We start from the raw sequence: 19,464 nt of genomic DNA on the forward strand, positions 1-19,464 counted from the left end.
GCTGAAGAAAGTGCCTCCATCCACATCCATCCATCATAAACACTCTAAAAAATGCTGGGTTAAATATGGACAAACTCTGGGATTGGGCTGTTTCTACCCAGCCATTTTTTTACTCAACCAATTTTGGATTTATTTTTTTAGCCAGCAATATAGTAATATAGTAAAAGGCATGTTTAGGGGCAAATTTGTGGGGTATTTTAAGCTGAAACTTGACCAGACCAGAGACTTATATTACATCATGTGAAAGAGGGCATAATAGGTCCCTTTTAAAGGTACAATATGTAATATTTTTGCAGTAAAATATCAAAAAAACACTAAGCTAGTGTTATATATTTTGTCCAGCTGATTACTAACAATATCTCTAATGTTTTCAACGACTTGTAAATCATGAGAAAATTCCCTTTCTAAACAGTGACACGGGGCAGTGCAGTCGCCTGTCAATGACGTCAGTTACCTTTGTTACCGCCTTTACTGACGTAGAAACCACAGTGCCGTGGACAAATGCGGAAGTAGAGTCTAGCGTCCAGCAAACCACCAGCTTGCTTCAAGCAGTTCCTTATTTACTTCTTGCACGTTTTATGGTGGATTGTGTTACTTATTTATGGAACATAATTACTGTTTACCATCTGCCGCTGGTTCTGTCGACAAGGACAGCTCCCGTAAACTCATGACCGGAAAAGCGGAAGCGGCGCCGGCGACTGTGTCATAATAAAAGTCCTGCTGCTCGTGAGGCGTGTGTTGATCAATCGCTCCAGCTCCTCGTTCAGCTCCCGCAACACTCGGTCCTGCTCTGCTTCATACTACAGTAACGTTAATAATCACATCCACGAACATGAGTCCTTCCAGACTCCAATCCCTATTCTTTTGCACCGTCCATTGAGATGGAGACCACATGTCCCAAGTTTCCGCTCTAAAACTTGGCGTCATCAACTACGCCTTTGTTTTGAATAGGCTTCTAGCGACCTCTAGCGGAAAAAATATCACAAATTGTACCTTTAACCCAACCTACTGGGTTTGTCCATATTTTACCCAGCTTAGGTTGTTTTTAACCCAGCATTTTTAGAGTGATATGCTTTTTTTGTAATATGAATATGGAAGGCGTAACTTAAAAGCATAAGATTTTTTAACTGTGAGAGGCATTGCACTTTCTTCCTAAGTTGAATACAGAAGCTAGATATTTTACTTTATAACTTGTTAAATATGGATTTTTTTTTACACAAATGCATCGTTTGCTTCAGAAGACCTTTGTGGAGTGGACAATCTAGACAATTACTATAATATAAAGTTTGTCTATATTTTTAATGAATATTGGCTGGTTATTTAAATGATTAGAAATTAATTCAATATTCAGGGATTGACTTGATAGGTAGTGTAGAACCTACTGTATTGTTCATGCCTACCCTAGTATACAAACAATATTTTTAATTAATTAAATAATTAAATAATTATTTTTTTTTTAAATCATACCCTCATTGGGGGCTGAGCCCCACTAATATTGAAATCCTAGAATTGCTCCTGCCATTGACTTTCAATGGAAGGACAGAAATATCTCGGGTTCCAATAAAAATATTTTAATTTGTGTTGCAAAGTCAAACAAAAGTCTTACAGAGTCAGAAGAGTTTATTCATTTAATACATTTCCAATCCTGCAAATCAATATTTCTACATATTTTCCTTATATCTCAAAGTTGTCCATGACTGTAGGAACCTCATACCAAACAAAAAGCTTATTCCCATACTTCAGTGCCACATGCACATTATTTCTCATCAGCAGAGCATATTCTTCAACAGTAATAGCCTTTGAGAAGCACCACTCACATATATTTGTACATTGTTTCTGAAGAGGAAATTATTTGTGTCATCCTCCCTCAGCTGTAATTGACACCAGTGTAGTGTGTGGGAGGGTTCAGAGCATTGTTTTTGGATGGAAAGCAGCAGCTTTGTCCTCTCAGATCCTGTTTCAGAGCTATTTCCTTCTGGCTGTAATCCCCCTTTGGTCTTTCCCTTTTTTACATGTCACTAGTGCGCCGTGACCTGAAACTCTCGAGCACGTCAAAACAAAATTTAGAAGCTGGATGATGAAACGGTTTCTTGAAGTTGATAAGCAGCTGCAGCTTCTGAAATCTCATGACAAAAACCAAGGTAGAAAAAAATTTTTAGCTAGCTTTTCAGTTTGTGAGCATCCATATCTGCCATCTGGTGTTAGTAAAATAACAGCGAGACAAACTTCTTCAGCTGTGACATCAAAACCAAACAGGTCTGTTGAGCTTCACGCATGAAGGAGCACACAGATATTTAGCTGTTTTTGGTCTTCACGAGAAGAGTTTTTCTGACACAGCAGTGTGTGTTGTATTGCCTCCAGGATCTCATCGGTTCGATTCCTAAGGAACACATATACTGGTAAAATCTTGATGTTTAAAGCATCTGGCCAGTGCATAAAAGTACTTGTGCATCAGACAAAATTAGTGAGTGACGCAGCAGAACGCAAATCGGCATAGTTTCGTTTCTGGGAGCGTAACAGTGGAGTCTGGGTGTTGGCGTCTCGTACGGCGCTGCTGCTGAGAGAGCGAAAGTGTTGTTGTGTCCAGCCGTAAACCAGGCAGTTCAACAGACCCTGAGATGCAGAGGTGAAGGCCTGTAGAGACAAAGAACAAGAACTTTTTTCCACTTGCAAGAAGAGGGAAACCTGTAATTTTTGTAGCAGCTTTTATGTATTTTGGCGAACCTGTATGATGTAGAGAACGACTCCCATCCTTCCCTCTATTACATCCGGATTCACCAGCATCATAGTGGCCAGTAATATTGCTGAAATAAACAAGAGATCATTAAAATGCTGTGTTCAGCTGTGGATTTTTTTTTACACCGTTTTTGCATAAACAAACTAATAAACTTAATGTGATGCATATTTGTAAGTCATAAATAAATGAAACAGGTAAGATTTCTGCACTAAAAAAAAAATCATGGCATAGTTTATTATCAAGTATTTGCATGTATTTATAATCATGTTTCAAAATGCATTTATTCAAATTGCTTAGATTCAGACTGTTCTGTTTGTACAATTGTACAAACAATTACATTTAATATAGCTGCAAGCAGCAATTACGGGGCCAAGCACAAAATCGGCACAACAAGCCAGCCAACATGGCCGTAAGCATCAGACCAACTGCAACAGTGAGCAATTAAAGACCTATTAGTATCATTTTAGTCAAAAGAGCTGAAAAATCACATATACAATCAATAATAAAGATTTACTGGTTCATCACTTTCGACCAATAGGTGGCGCTGTGACCAAATTAATGTGGTATGGTCAGAGTGAGGTGACAATGACACTTGCAAAGTTTGGTGACAATCTGTCAACGCATTGCAGAGATACAGCTTCAAGACTGGGTTTTGCATTATGCCTCAAATTCGCTGCTCCTGTATACAAAAATGGTTTGACGTATCCACTTATGGTCTGAAGATGATATGGTTTGATTTTGGTGAAAATCGGAGCAACGGTCTAGGAGGAGTTAGAAAAAGTAGGTTTTTAAATAAAAACAATATGGCGGACAGGAAGTTCAGCCGACTATGGCAAATTTGATATCCGTGTTCTCGGCATGACCCAAGGAATCTACTGAGTTTCATTACAATGAGTAATGGACAAAATTCAAATTGTCCGACGGTCAAAATGTCCGATATGGGGAAATTGGATATCATTCGACTTGGCATGATGCCCCGAATCTAACGAGACCAAAATTGTGATTTTTGAACTAACCCATCAGAAGTTATAAACAAAAATATCAATTTTTCATATCTCTGCACCACTAGGTGGCGCTGCGCCGAAACGCTGCATGATGCCTCAGGTCATGCTTGTGATGACATGTACCAACTTTAGTCTGTATACGATAAAGGGTTGCGGAGATACAGCCTTACGTCTATTTTCGCAAGCACTACGTACAATTTGATCGCATGTTTTTCAAAAAGGGTTTGAGCAATCGACTTGAATTCCATAACTGTTTGTCGTCATGGTCTGAAGATGATCTGGTTCAATTTTCATGAAAATCGGAGTAACGGCCTAGGAGGAGTTTGAAAAAGTAGGTTTTTCAGAAATTTCAAAATGGCGGAAAAATGTTAATGACGGAAAATGACGTCTCGATTTTGTTTCTAGCCCTTACGGTTCAAAGGTTATTAACATAAACATGAGTGCAACTTTGGACAGCTGGTGGCGCTAGAGGGATTGAGTTAGAGACTCCAAATTTGCTATGGACACAGTTCAGACTGTCCTCTGACTGTGTGCCAAATTTCACAACTTTTTACCATATGGTTCTATGGGCTGCCATAGACTTCCAGAGCGGAAGAAGAAGAATAATCGAAAATAAAAATAAAAAGAACGCCAACGGATACAATAGGTGCCTACGCACCTTCGGTGCTTGGCCCCTAATTCGATTAAAAAGTATGAACATGGTTAAAAAATATGGCTGCCTACAAACCAAGCAATATTCAATTAGTTAAAATGTATGAGATTGAAAAAATGTATTGATTTATTGAAAATGTATGGATTTATTGATAATATATATATATATATATATATATATATATATATATATATATATATATATATATATATATATATATATATATATATATATATATATATATATATATATATATATACACACAACAGTTCTTTCTGGTTCTCAAATCTGATTGGCTGAAATATGTGACTCGTATTTAATCGTAGCACCTATTTTACAATTTGTTTGGACGTTTTCAGAGATGCGAGCTCAAGGCTCGTGTACCCGCTGAGAACAGCTTCATCTCGGCCAGTGCTTCTGGGATTTGATGAGATATAATTCATTTTGGGTACATAAAACGGGCAATCTTTGGTCTTATTAATTATTATTATTAATAAATTGGGTGTTAAATTTAATAATTTAATATTAAGGCTATATTTAACTTACATCCTGTAGTGCACTGCTTTTGTACGTTTGACTGAATTGTAAAATTGTGTTTATTTCCTATTGTCATTATAATGGATATTTTTGTTAATTTAAACATTGTTGTTCAATAAATATTATTTTATACTCTTGTTATATATAAACCTGGTTATTGTGTATTTAAAACACATTCAGATTGCATATTTCTTACCCGTTTCATTTATGCATGACTGACAAATATCTATCTATCTATCTATCTATCTATCTATCTATCTATCTATCTATCTATCTATCTATCTATCTATCTATCTATCTATCTATCTATCTATCTATCTATCTATCTATCTATCTATCTATCTCTTATTTTACGTGTGTACAGATGCTGTTAAAAGATTATAATAATGACTTGTGATTAATCACCATATGTACTGACACATACAGTTCTTTTTTAAAAAAATGAGAAAAGATTCCTCATTGGCTGCCTCTGTAATTTTATATGTACTGTTTTAACTTTTAAATGTTTAAATGTTTTAGTCTTTTGCCGTTTAGTGTGCTCACCCGGTCCCCAGCAGAAGAAGAAGGCAGAGGGATACAGCAGCATGCGTCGCTCCAGGAGGCGTAGAGTTGCCCAATGATGGTCACCGAAAAAACCCTGAGACGTGACGACACGCTTGTACAGGGAGCGAGCTTTACACATCAGAATCTGAAATGAAAGGGTGGAATACAATGAGATAATGACTGAGTCACACATGTTTCTGAGAGCAGTAATGATGTACGCAATAATATTGTGAAATATTGTGAATATATAGTAAAGTGTAATTTATTCCTTTGATCAAAGCTGAATTTTCAGCATCATTACTCCAGTCTTCAGTGTCACATGATCCTTCAAGAAACATTTACTCAAGAAACTCTATCCTGGTTTCCACAAAATTATGAAGTGGCACAACTGTTTTCAACACTGATAATGATAATGTTTCTTGAGCAGCAGTAATGAGTAATGAAAGAGTAATGATGCTGAAAATTCAGCTTTGATCACAGGAATAAACTGCATTTTAACACATATTCACATTGAAAACAGTAATTTTAAACTGTGATAACATTTCACAATATTACTGTTGAAACTTTTAAACAGCTGTGTAAATTTAAATCATTAATTGCTCAGCTATTAAAAAATGAGATCAAGACGTGTTAAATCTCACCATGATGCCGATGAAGGTCAACAGGAAGGTAGCGAGGAAAATGGCCATGCAGTATTTCTGAATGACAACGCATGCTGTGACTTCTGTTGTCACATATGAGGTGAGATAAACAGCCCCTGTGTGCATCAGCAAACATCTGGAACACAATCACATCATATTAAACAACTGTCCAGAACGCTGGATTCTGATTGGTCATTCGCATCATTCAACTGCTTAACTAAACATTGTTCTTCTGTGGTCCTTTTCCTCTCATATAATCAATATATTATTGTGTTTTTAAATTGTTTTTGCTGTAATGACCAGCTGATTGTTCTTTAGACACACACAAACAGCTAAACTATAGTTAGATATAGATAAAACGTTTGTAATAACAATAAGCTCATTCAAATAAGACTGAAGTAATGAGAAACTACAGATTATTAATCATAGTACATGAGAGAATACAGTTAGACTGACCTGTACGGCTGGGTGAAGCTTGTGTAACAACGAAACACATTTCCTGCCACAAAGACGGGCACCGTGAGCATTAAAGGCAAAAGACTGTGTGGAGAGATCAGGACAGATGAGCAAAAGACATTATATTCCTGAAATCTCCTAATATCACATTTTCAGTTTTATTGTGCATGGTATTTGCCCTAAATAGTGTGCAGGATTATAAGTAATACATAAAAAAGGTTTATTATAAATAATTGTAAATATTGCTTAAATGTGTACTCGCAACTACTGAAATAAAAAAAGGCAATTTTATTTCAGTTAACATTTATTTTGTTTAAAGTAACTGCGGCTACGACTATACATTCGAAAACATTTCTCTACATTTGTCTGTTTTCTCTGTTTTTGAAGACGCTTTGACTGTGCCTTTTGAAGTCATTTTTTAAAAACCTTTTTGGCATTGTAAGGTGGCCCGTAAAAGATTAGGTATTTAAAAAATGATGATGCATGTTTATTCTGGTATATAGAGTGGTGCAGTTGGTATCGCACTATTCTTTTTAGCAAAATCTATCACAACGTGTGCTGTCAAACATTTAATCGCAATTAATCGCACCCAAAATAAAAGTTTACATAATGTATGTGTACTGTGTATATTTATTATGTATATATAAATCTGTGTGTATATATATATATATATATTTTTTTTTTTTTTTTTTTTTCTGATAGACAGTATTGCCTTCAAACTTTAAGTTTTAAAAACTACTATCAGGCCAGGCTTTCTCAAGCCAACATCAAGGTTTGTTTTGACAAACTTTTTAAATCTAGTATTATCCAGTATTGTCTTAGATAAGTACATGTAAGTGCACATACTATAAAATAAATATTATAATACATTTTTTAATACAATTTTTAAATTTTATAATTTAATTACACCAATTATGTTGCTACATCAATATTTCAGGGATTAATTCACTTTCAAATGAAAATTACCCAAGCTTTACCCACCCTCAAGCCATCCTAGATGTATATGACTTTCTTCTTTCTGATGAACACAATTGGAGAAATATTAATAAATATCTTGACGCATCTGAGCTTTATAATGGCAGTGAGCGATACCAATGAGTATGAGCTAAAGAAAGTGTCTTCATAAACATACTCCACACGGCTCCGGGGGTTAATAAAGGCCTTCTGAAGCGAAGTGATGTGTTTGTGTAAAAATAATATAAATATTTAAAGGGTTAGTTCACCCAAAAATGAAAATTCTGTAATTTATTAATCACCCTCATGCCATTTTACACCCGTAAGACCTTCGTTAATCTTCAGAACACAAATTAAGATATTTTTGTTGAAATCTGATGGCTCAATGATAGCCAGCAAAGACATTTCCTCTCTCAAGATCCATTAATGTACTAAAAACATATTTAAATCAGTTCATGTGAGTACAGTGGTTCAATATTAATATTATAAAGCGACGAGAATATTTTTGGTGCGCCAAAAAAAACAAAATAACGACTTATTTAGTGATGGCCGATTTCAAAACACTGCTTCAGGAAGCTTCAGAGCGTTATGAATCAGTGTATCGAATCATGATTCAGATCGCGTGTCAAACCGCCAAACTGCTAAAATCACGTGACTTTGGCTCTCCGAACCGCTGATTCAACACACTGATTCATAACGCTCCGAAGCTTCCTGAAGCAGTGTTTTGAAATCGGCCATCACTAAATAAGTCGTTATTTTGTTTTTTTTGGCGCACCAAAAATATTCTCCTTTATAATATTAATATTGAACCACTGTACTCACATGAACTGATTTAAATATGTTTTTAGTACATTAATGGATCTTGAGAGAGGAAATGTCATTGCTGGCTATCACTGAGCCATCGGATTTCATCAAAAATATCTCAATTTGTGTTCTGAAGATGAACGAAGGTCTTGTGGGTGTGGAACGGCATGAGGGTGAGTAATTAATGACAGAAGTTTAATTTTTGAGTGAACTAACCCTTTAATGTTATGAAGTAAAATATCTAGCTTCCGCCAGACCGCCTTCTGTATTCAACTTATGAAAAAAGTGTAAAACTCTCACAGTTCTAAAAGCTTACGCTACATCCTAAGCCTTCCCTATTTTTACATAATTTGAGTACAGAAGGTGGTCTGGAGGAATCTAGATATTTTACTTCATAACTTGTTAAATATGGATTTTATTTACACAAACACATCGATTCGCTTCAGAAGGCCTTTATTAAACCCCCGGAGCCGTGTGGAGTACGTTTATGATGGATGAGGATGAAAACACTTTCTTCAGCTTCATACTCATTGATCCTGTTCAATGACATTATAAAGCTCGGATGCATCAGGATATTTATTAATATATCTCAGATTGTGTATATCAGAAACAAGAAAGTCATATACATCCAGGATGGCGAGTGAGTAAAGCATGAGGTAATTTTCATTTGAAAGTGAACTAATCCTTTAATATCAATTTCAGTGATATTTTTATTTCGGTGATGTTCAGTGTAATTACCATGACAGTACTGGGGCCAGACATCTGCAGTTTTTTGCTCTTGATGGATTCTGAAATAAACAGGCTAGTCAGAACTGCCAACATTTACAGTAAAATGACTATATTGTGCTTCTTTCTTGCCATCATCAACATGTTGATAATGATGAACTGAGTACCTCGGCTGGGAGTCCATTCAGTCTCCTGTAATATTTCCTGCTCAGTCCGGCGTAGAGCACCCAAACATAGTGCAGCGTGTAAAAGAAGGAGGCCATATACAGAGTCTGTGGGATGTGAAAGTCAAAGGCAGAAGTTAAAGACGTTTAATTATTTCTACATTCTAATCTCAGAAAAGGTTGAACCGTGTTGTCGCAATACTGTAACCCATGCTTCTCACATTTGTGAGAGACGTGTTATAGAAGTGTGTTTTGTGTTATAACAGTGATTCCCAACCCTGGTCCTGTATTGTTTGGGGAAACCCCCCAAAAAATCTGTACTGAATGTTACAGCAATAAGAGTTGTGAGGCTGGATCTAATTGTTATTTTATTTAACAATGTAAACACACGGGAAAACAGGATAAAGCACAGGAGTAACGCAACCAACAAGAATGTACAAAGAAACAACTAAAAACGAGGGCTATAAATACACAGACTCAATGAAGGGAGAAAACAAGGAACAGGTAGGGTTAATCAATTAACAAATGAGTAACTATGGAAACAAATGGGAACATACTTAGAAACAATGACAACTAATGAACAGGGACAAGGAAAACAAGGACTAACACAGGAAAAACAGAAACCTCGTACTTTTAGCATACTTCATAAGAGTACTTAGTAGCAAACTGAATGCAACTGAATAAAAATATGTTATAGTTTAAAATTATATTAAATGCTGTTAGCTGAACTTTAGAGTTCTTTTTGGCCCACTTAGGTAGGATTTAATTACATCTTTATATATAATTTTAATAATTACTTCTGTTGTCTTGGAAATATGGTTAAAGCGTACTAATGAATATACTGACAAGCATTTATGGTAAATTAAAATATACTTTAATGCAATTTCTATTATAACTTGTGTGTCTTGTATTTAAATATATTTATAATTACACATTTATAATTATGAAGTTGCAATTTAGTGCATTTAAAGTATATTAACTTTAAATGTAATACTGAATAACACACTACAGTTAAAATTATAATCTGCGTTAGTATGTTAGTCAACACATCAAAATAAGTGCACTTCTTTAAAGCACGATCAAAGATTATTAAAATATGATTTGAATGTACTTTAAAGACAGTATTACAAAGTGCACTTTTTAAAAGTGTACTTGATTGTGTTGAGAACACTCATGAACGTGTCTCACTTTAAGTACACTTAAGTGGCCTTATTAATATTATATTATCTGCAGGTACAGGTTTTTTTAAATATACTTCTAAGATTACACGTGCACATTCAATATACTTAAGCATATTTTTTTTTACACTAGGGACTCCAGGACCAGGGTTAGAAAACACTATCGGCACCTTTTGTTGACATTCATGTCCTGAACGTCATTCCAGGATTGAGCAACTTCTTTGTATGTTAAAGATAGTATATCTCTCTTCTAGAAATACCTAAATAGCCAACATGGTTTTCCTTTCTGTTTTGCTTTAAACACAGTTGTCTAAGGATAGTTGAATTTGATCAAGGTGTGTTTTGCTTGATTTTAACAGTCATAAAACTATGTGCACTATTGCACTATTCCAAAAACGTACAATGAAATGCGTCAGCGGGCTAAAGTAGGGCAGTGTGTCATATTCAGTGCAGTACTGTATGCTCAACGACACCGCCATAACTGTGAGTGCTATCAAGTGCTAAAGGTGCTATCAAGCTCCAAAAATGACAAAACAGCACCATAGAAAATGGTAATTTGCATTAATTTCATTTTTGAGAGATCTATGGCTTAAACTTGTTCACTTGATCAAAAAATTGTACTTGAACATGAATTATATTAATGTTAATATAGTTTTACATATTTTATCACTTCTAGTGGTTCTCTGAGGAAAACTGATATAAAACCAGATTATTTTGATAGTCATTTATGATATGAGCTCTAAAAATGAACTTATGCATGCCGGTCTGGTCAGATGTGACTCATCAGAGAGTGTCACATGACCTCAGGCAGGGCTTTCCAAAACTCAGGGCGTTTCCTCTGCATGCAGGATTGACCAACAGTGGCAAATGTGAAAAAAGCAGGGCAATTTTCCACAAATAGCAGCGGATCAAAACGCTTTCTGATAAATTCTTATAATTATGCGAGTAACAGTGCTTTAATGCAGCCAACACTACAATATATGTAAAAATTGAGAAAATGGAATTAGATTATTTACTGTATATGGTGTAAAATTAAAGCCCCTAAAGGGACATGGTATTAGAAAAAACGATGGGAAAAAAAGTCAATGCTTTTGCATTCTCTTGCAAAACCTTTGTACTTCCCCGAGAATTTTGCGTTTGCTTGCAAAGAACTCAAAAGTAAGCTTAAAACATTTATGAGAGAGAGTAAAAGCACTGAAATATAATTTTTCCTCCCATCTCATATTTTGTCCCTTTAGGGGCTCCGTATTAAATGATGTTACTTTTTGATGATGTCACAATTTTATGCAATGTTACTTTTCAGGCTAGGTTAGTTTATGCTAGCATATCCTATAATACATTTCATAAGAAGGATTTGTGCCTATAATGCGAACTTTGCCTCCACACATTACTGAGCAGTGACATCCACTCACACCCATGACAATCCACTGCTGTAAACAATTACGTGTGGACTTAAAAAGTGGGGCAGAACTAATTATATTTGGCCAAAGAATATGAACCAAATTTGCTGCTCCACTTCCTTTTCAGATTCGTCCCAGTTCCATGTTTGTTTTGTGCTTGAGAACAAACTGGTTTTAACGTCTGAGCTGAGAACAACTCGTTTTTGAAGTGAAACCGTCTAGCACACATGATTTTCTTCTCTGTTATATTTCAGCTAAATGCGAAACAAACAGGCTTCAGTAATGAGAGACACATGTTTGGGCCTGCAGTGCACTGGCAGAGTGGAGAACTTTTTTAGCAATAATTTATTGGCAAAGACTTTCCATTTGTCTACAGTTTTTTTTTCAAAAAAAGTGCGTGTATCAACTTGTAATATCGTACAATATTCATCTACCAGGCCATTGTTGTGGTAGTCCAGGGTACTTTAAAAATATCATGGTACTACCATGGTACACATCCAATTAACCATGGTATTCCCATGTCAAAAAAGTGGTATTTTTGGTAACATGCTATTACTTTTTCTTGGTGTTAAATATACCTGTTAAAAACATTCATTGAATTAAAAGTGACAAGAGGAAACAATGAATGACTAGTTTAAGTGCCCCTGTTATGCAGAGTGTAATACAGCTGTTTGTGAATGTAAAAAGTCTGCAAAGATCAAAGTGCATGACAAATAAGGATATTTTTTGTTTCAAAAGAAAGAAATGATGCTGAACTGCCTGAAATGAGTCGTCGATATTTCCAGTAACACATTTGCATAATGCCTGCTGATGGTCTTCATTGGCTGCCTGCAAATAACGTCTACTTTGCCCCGCCCTGTTGCTCGAATTGATACGGTAAAACCGACGCCATCTTAACAGTTCATATTAGGACTGTCAAACGATTAATCGCGATTAATCGCATACAAAATAAAAGTTTGAGTTTGTATAATATATGTGTGAGTAATGTGTGTAATTAATATGTATATACAAATACACACAAATTAATATATATATTTAAGAGAAATATGTTATTTATGTACCAAAAAAAAATTATTATTATTATTATTAAATTATATAAAAATATAAATAAATACATATACTTGTAAATATTTCTCAAATATATACAAGGATGTGTTTGTATTTATATATACACATAATAATTACACACAGTACACCCACATATATTAGGCAAACTCAAACTTTTATTCTGAAATTCAGATGTGGTAATATGCGTTTGGTTTCCAATACGTGCTCGACCAGTCACAACAGACTGGGCCGTCTGACCAATCAGAGCAGAGCTGGCTCTCGGAAAGGCGGAGTTTATAGAGACCGAATCCTTCATCGAACCATTTCAGACACTGTGAGAAAAGAGCTGATGCTGCAATGACTATTATGAGAAAATTAAAGTGTTTTTTGACCTTGAATGAATGTAAAGCTATTATAGAAGCAAAGGAACCTTTAGAATAGCATAATAGGGGCACTTAAAACCTTTTAAAAAGGATGCTCATCTTTTAGTAATATGATTGTTGTTTTGAATCCATCCATGTAGATAATAATTTTATCCCTTAAAACTCATCTTTGCTCATCACTAAAATTACATATTTAAACATTTTTTCCGGTGAAAAAAATTCTTCATGACTTAAAACTCTACACCCTTGCTTCATTTAATATACATGAGTCTATGAATATGCTAATTAGCCCTGCCTCCACTCACTCGCATGAGCTCAGAAATCCACTCGGTCAACTTACTGAGGTAAACGCTGCACAATGCTATCGCTTTTTTACAAAGTCTGACACATAATCAGTCTTTTGCTTGACTACGTTATCAAACAGCTAATATTGTGTTGTTAATGTTACACGACTCCCTTGCTTCAGAGCGGTCATAGTTAATGATATGCTAAAGTCCGCTGCATGTTGACGTGATTGGCTACAGGGTCATTTGTGACGTAGCCTAAGAAACACCAGCGATTTCAAACCACGTTTTTGAAACTCTCTTTAGATCACTGCAGTTTTAGTAAAGAGAAAATACTCTTGACTTGCACATGGTTTGTCTTAAAAACACCATATAGACATTTTAAAATAGCTTAAAACTATTAAAATATTAAAAACTAGATTTTCACCACAGGGACTTTAACAGTGGACATGCAGTCAATCAAACATGACTGCTCCAATGGGGCTTTATTTGTGGAAGTGGAAGTGTGATGCAAAAACATTGCATGTAAAAAGGCATATAGAGGAAGTACTGTTCTTTCGTCTATGACAAGCATTATTTTGGCATGATATTGTGTCAGATTTGTACCTGTTCCACTATGTGCAGGTTGTAGCAGATGTCGTAAGCGTCACAGTTCTGGGTGAAGAGAAGACCCCCAACCATCCAACTCGAAGCTAACAGCAGGTCTGTTAAACTTAACAAGAATAACGGCAACACCTGAAACATAGGTTTGATTCTGTGGTCACAATTACGTTTATATGAACATATTGTTAATAATTCAGTAGCTCTATAGCATTTGGAGGTTCACCTCTGGTTTTGTTACGAGTCTTTTATAAACGGCATATGCGATTATGGAGCCAGCACCTAAAATGCTGAATGGGAAATTATTAACACACATAAATAAGTAGACATAAGACACGTGTGTATTTATTAAATGACTGCAAAAATATTAGATAGCCTACCTTAGGACGGCCATTGTCATTTGAATACATCGAACTATAGAGTACACCTTTGAAAAGAAAAAAGAAAGGAAGAATGGTGTATTAAATCGGTCTGTATATTTTAAACATGTGTAAAGCATCAAATGCAAGATAAGTACTTTTTATGAGACTTTTTATGACAATGCATGACCTAGATATGAAGTGTCTGGGAATATATCTGTTACTGAAGCTACAGTTAGTGTTTAAATTGATTATTACTTCTCAAATTCTTTAATTATTTGTCATTTAAAAAGATAATTTAAAGAAAATATATTGTGCCTAGTGCATGAGAACCATACCCATGTGAAAAAATACTATAGTAATTTATAGTAAATAGTAAATTGTAGTATATTGTATATATTATAGTATATAAAACACTTTGTTCAATCATACTGTAGTATACTTTAGTTTTTACTACAGTAAACTGTAGTGTATTTGTAGTATAATAGTACAGTATTGGGTAAAGTAATTTGTTTTTATTACTATAGTTGTTATATTATCACAGCAACGAATTAATTCAAGCACTTTACTATAGTACGGTTCAAAAACAATATAGTATTTACTATAAATTATAGTATTTTTTCATGTGGGTATGTGCGCTTGAAACAAAGTTTAAACATGTTGTAAAATGTTGTAAAACTACTCACAGATGTCCAGTTTTCAGTCGGAATGGTGGTGTTAATTTGGGACTTGTTCTGGTCCAAAACCTCCATATTGCAATAATAAATATCCTATTTAGTGATCAATTAATTCAATCTTAGCTCTATATTCCACTCGAAATCCTTCCTTGTCTAACAATAGCAAACAATAGTCCTAACAAATGAACATGCCAAAATAATAATCATTTAATCAGACACGGGAGTTAAAAGTAACATAATGTGCTTTCGAGCTCGAGAACTGTAAATAAAAACCAGCGCGCCCCGCCCACTGTATCATAAAGCGATTGTGATTGGCTACGATCCGATTGCGTCACACATTCGTCATGTTTCAATGTACGTTCGGCACTCAAAGCATTGTTTCGGCTCACACAATCATATGCATTTGCAAGAACGTCCTGTTTTTGGCCAAACTGTGCGTGAAAATGCCATGCATCAAGGGATTTTAGGCATGAATACATTAGGCAACAAAACCTATTTAGCACAGACTTACGAAATATGTGAATTACAAGCAGTATAGATCTACATAGATCCAGGTTGCTTGTGCATCTATTTTCTGTGAAATAAATATGCATATTGACATTCACGTAATTGCTTATTATCACAGTCCAATACAAGTGATTATAATTTCAAACTTTCTACTTTGTCCAGTTGGCAGGATTAGTTAGATCTGACTGATTTCATGTTATGCACTCTTCTGTCAGTTCAGATGAGCATCAGAACATCTTGCTTCATTAATGATGGACAATGGACACAAGGGCTGTCTCTGAGGGCTGTCTAATAGAGTTTATGTCATATGGAGGTGTGGACTAGTCAAATATTTAAGAAACAAATCCACAGTGGCATTGCACATAGACATGATGCTGGCTGCGTCATCACATTCCTCCCTCTTTCTTCCACTCTGTGCATCCATTAAAACACACAAACAAACCTGCTCACTTCATTTGAGCACTTTAGCTTTGATCGATCATGCAAAAAAATGTATAGAAATATAAACTGGAAACAAATCTTATGGTTACAGTTGTATGACAAGGTGCACATGGTTCACTGCTCTGCCACTGCCTGCACCACTGTTTAAAAGTTTGGGGTCAGTAAGATTTGTATTAATTTTGTTTTGACAGAAATTAATACTTTTATTCAGCAAGGATGCATTAAATTGATAAAAAGTGACAGTAAAGACATTTATAAAGTTGTAAATGCTGTTCTTTTGAACTTTCTATTCATCAAAGAATCTTGAAAAAAAAATGTTTCTTCAAAAATATGAACTGTTTTCAACATTGATAATAATCAGAATCAAATCATCATATTAGAATGATTTCTGAATGATCATGTGACACTTAAAGGGTTAGTTCACCCAAAAATTCTGCCATTAATTACTCACCTTCATGTCGTTCCACACCTGTAAGACCTTTGTTCATCTTCAGAACACAAATTAAGATATTTTTGATAAAATCCAATGGTTCAGTGTGGCCTCCATTGACAGCAAGATAATTAACACTTTCAGATGCCCAGAAAGCTACTAAAGATGCATTTAAAACAGTTCATGTGACTACAGTGGTTCAACCTTAATGTTATGAAGCGATGAGAATACTTTTTGTGCGCCAAAAAACTAAACAAAATAACAACTTTATTCCACAATATCTGATGTGCGATTTCAAAACACTGCTTCATGAAGCTTTACAAATTTTTTGTTTCGAATCAGTGGTTTGGAGCGTGAATCAAACTGCCAAAATCACGCCCCCCAGTGGTGAAACATTGGAATTCCGAAACACTTATGACGTAACGAAGCCTCATTTACTGAAATCATGTGACTTTGGAAGTTTGATACACGCTCTGAACCACTGATTCAAAACAAAAGATTTGTAAAGCTTCATGAAGCAGTGTTTTGAAATCACCCATCACTAGATATTGTTGAATAAAGTCGTTATTTTGTTTTTTTGGTGCACAAAAAGTATTCTCGTCACTTCATAACATTAAGGTTAAACCAGTATAGTCACATGAACTGTTTTAAATATGTCTTTAGCTTTCTGGGCATTGAAAGCGTTAATTATCTTGTTGTCAATGGAGGCCTCACTGAGCCATCGTATTTCATCAAAAATATCTTAATTTGTGTTCCGAAGATGAACGAAGGTCATGAGGGTGAGTAATAAATTACATTATTTTAATTTTTGGGTGAACTAACCCTTCAAAACTGGAGTAATGATGCTGACAATTCAGATTTGATCACAGAAATAAATTATATTGGGAACCCCCCAATTCCAGAAAAGTTGGAAAATTTTGTAAAATGCAATAAAATCAAGAATCTGTGATTAGTTAATTCTCTTAAACCTTTTTTTAACTGACAAAAGTACAAAGAAAAATGTTCAGTGTTTTCACAGGCCAAATTAACTTTATTTTGTAAATATGAACAAATTTTAATTTTGATGGTTGCAACACACTCCAAAAAAGTTGGGACGGATGCAAAATACAGGTGCTGGTCATATAATTAGAATATCGTGGAAAAGTTATTTTTTTTTATTGTAAATTATTTTTTAAATTTTATTTTTTAGTTTTTTTTTTTAATTTGTTGATTAGAGCATACAGCTAATGAAAGTCCAAAATCCAGTATTTTAAAATATTAGAATATTTACATTTGAGTTTCATTAAATGAGCATCCCTACAGTATAAATTCCGGGTATCTCTTGTTCTTTGAAACCACACTAATGGGGAAGACTGCTGACTTGGCAATGGTCCAGGAGACAATCATTGACACCCTCCACAAAGAGAGTAATCACAGATGGTCATTATTGAATGTGGTGGCTGTTTACAGAGTGATGTATCAAAGCATATTAAATGCAAAGTTGACTAGAAGGAAGAAATTGGGTAGGCAAAGGTGCACAAGCAACAGGGATGACCACAAGCTTGAGAATACTGTCAAGTGAAGCCAATTCAGACACTTGGGACAGCTTCACAATGAGTCAAATGAAGCCGGAGTCAGCACATCAAGAGCCACCACACTCAAACATCTTCAGGAAAAGGACTACCATCTTACCTGGGCTAAGGAGAAAAGAACTGGGCAGTGAACAGTGGTCGAAAGTCCTCTTTTCAGATAAAAGTATATTTTGCATTTCTGGATATTTTCAAGAGAAAGATGAGAAACAGTCGATCCAACAATATACAGATGATCTGAAGGCTCAATAGTGCCTCAGCAGTGCCACAGGCTGATCACTTCCATGCCACACTTCACTGATGCTGTAATTTGTGCTAGGAGCAAGTCATTTGCTGTAATATGTGCTGCCGACCAAGAATTGAGTGCACAAATGAACATACTTTAAAGAACTTGAACTTTTCTGTTTTGAAAATCCATTTTTTGATGGATCTTTGGAAATATTCTAATATTTTGAGATACTAGATTTTGGACTTTCATGAGCTGTGCACTCTAATCATCAAAATTAAAAAAAAAAAAAAAAAACTTTTGAAATGTTTTACTTTACATGTAGGGAATCTAGAATATATGAAAGTTTCATTTTTAAAAATAATTTACAATAAAAAAATGAACTTTTTCACAATATTCTAATTATATGACCAGCTCCTGTAAAAGTGAAAAGATTATAGAATATCCAAGTTAAGCTGTTATGAAACAGTCCACAATTAGCAGGTGAATTGGTAATAGGTGTCGTGTTTGGGTATATAAACGAAGTCTCTGGCTGTGTTCCACTCCAGTTTTAGACACGCACTCGTGAACTTCCCTAAGCACTTCCCCTCGGGGGAATCCCCGCCGCCATTTTGAAGTGTGTTCCACTTTGTGAAGTGGACCAGGGAAGTTTATGTGGACAGACCCTCGCACCCTCGATTTTTACTTCATATGTACACTTCAGGCAGCTCCATAACCCACAATGCAACACGATTGTGACGTCACCGCATATCGTGTTTAATTTACCCACCACAAACAACTATATATACATATATAATGCTGCATGAAACAATTGCGTAAGAAGAAAAAAAAATAAAAAAATCAACTCCATAATGGATTTCCAAGTGATCAAGGGCTTAGGATGTTCCAGTTCAGCCCATTGCAAGGGTTCTGCCAGAAGTGGGCACTCATGCATCGTAAGCAATGACGTACATCCGAGTCAACAAGACTCAGTGAAGTTAGCGAGGGAAGGTCATAAAAAAACACAGCCCTTGTCTTTGCAAGCAAAGGTCATCATGGCTCAACACTTTGTGCCAAACTTCATCAGAAAATTGTCAAAATTCAAAAATCACATTTCTCACTGCAAGATTGCATAGAATTTATGTTTTTCACCATCTACCATACATA

At 35.2% G+C, this 19,464-nt stretch overlaps 1 protein-coding gene across 1 annotated transcript; it reads right to left on the reverse strand.

Moving 5' to 3' along the window:
* Positions 1-1,588: 1,588 nt before the first annotated feature.
* Positions 1,589-15,362, reverse strand: tmem116 (transmembrane protein 116). The gene is made up of 11 exons (XM_067407120.1): positions 15,156-15,362; positions 14,491-14,537; positions 14,337-14,400; positions 14,117-14,245; positions 9,222-9,326; positions 9,067-9,116; positions 6,571-6,654; positions 6,115-6,250; positions 5,474-5,618; positions 2,725-2,804; positions 1,589-2,634 (listed from the first exon to the last, which is right to left on the reverse strand). Exons 1-11 carry the CDS (start codon positions 15,219-15,221, stop codon positions 2,452-2,454), a joined length of 1,089 nt encoding a protein of 362 aa, XP_067263221.1. The 5' UTR covers positions 15,222-15,362; the 3' UTR covers positions 1,589-2,451.
* Between the last annotated feature and the right edge of the window lie 4,102 nt (positions 15,363-19,464).

This window comes from Chanodichthys erythropterus, chromosome 13, assembly GCF_024489055.1.
Source record: "Chanodichthys erythropterus isolate Z2021 chromosome 13, ASM2448905v1, whole genome shotgun sequence".
Classification (NCBI taxonomy): Eukaryota; Metazoa; Chordata; class Actinopteri; order Cypriniformes; family Xenocyprididae; genus Chanodichthys; species Chanodichthys erythropterus.

Coding starts and splice junctions, on each gene's coding strand:
- tmem116 (XM_067407120.1), bottom strand. CDS start 15,221: ATGGAGGTTTTGGACCAGAACAAGTCCCAAATTAACACCACCATTCCG. Junction 6,251..6,570: donor AGCTTCACCCAGCCGTACAG/GTCAGTCTAACT, acceptor ATTGTGTTCCAG/ATGTTTGCTGATGCACACAG. Junction 2,805..5,473: donor CTTCTTCTGCTGGGGACCGG/GTGAGCACACTA, acceptor TGTTTATTTCAG/CAATATTACTGGCCACTATG.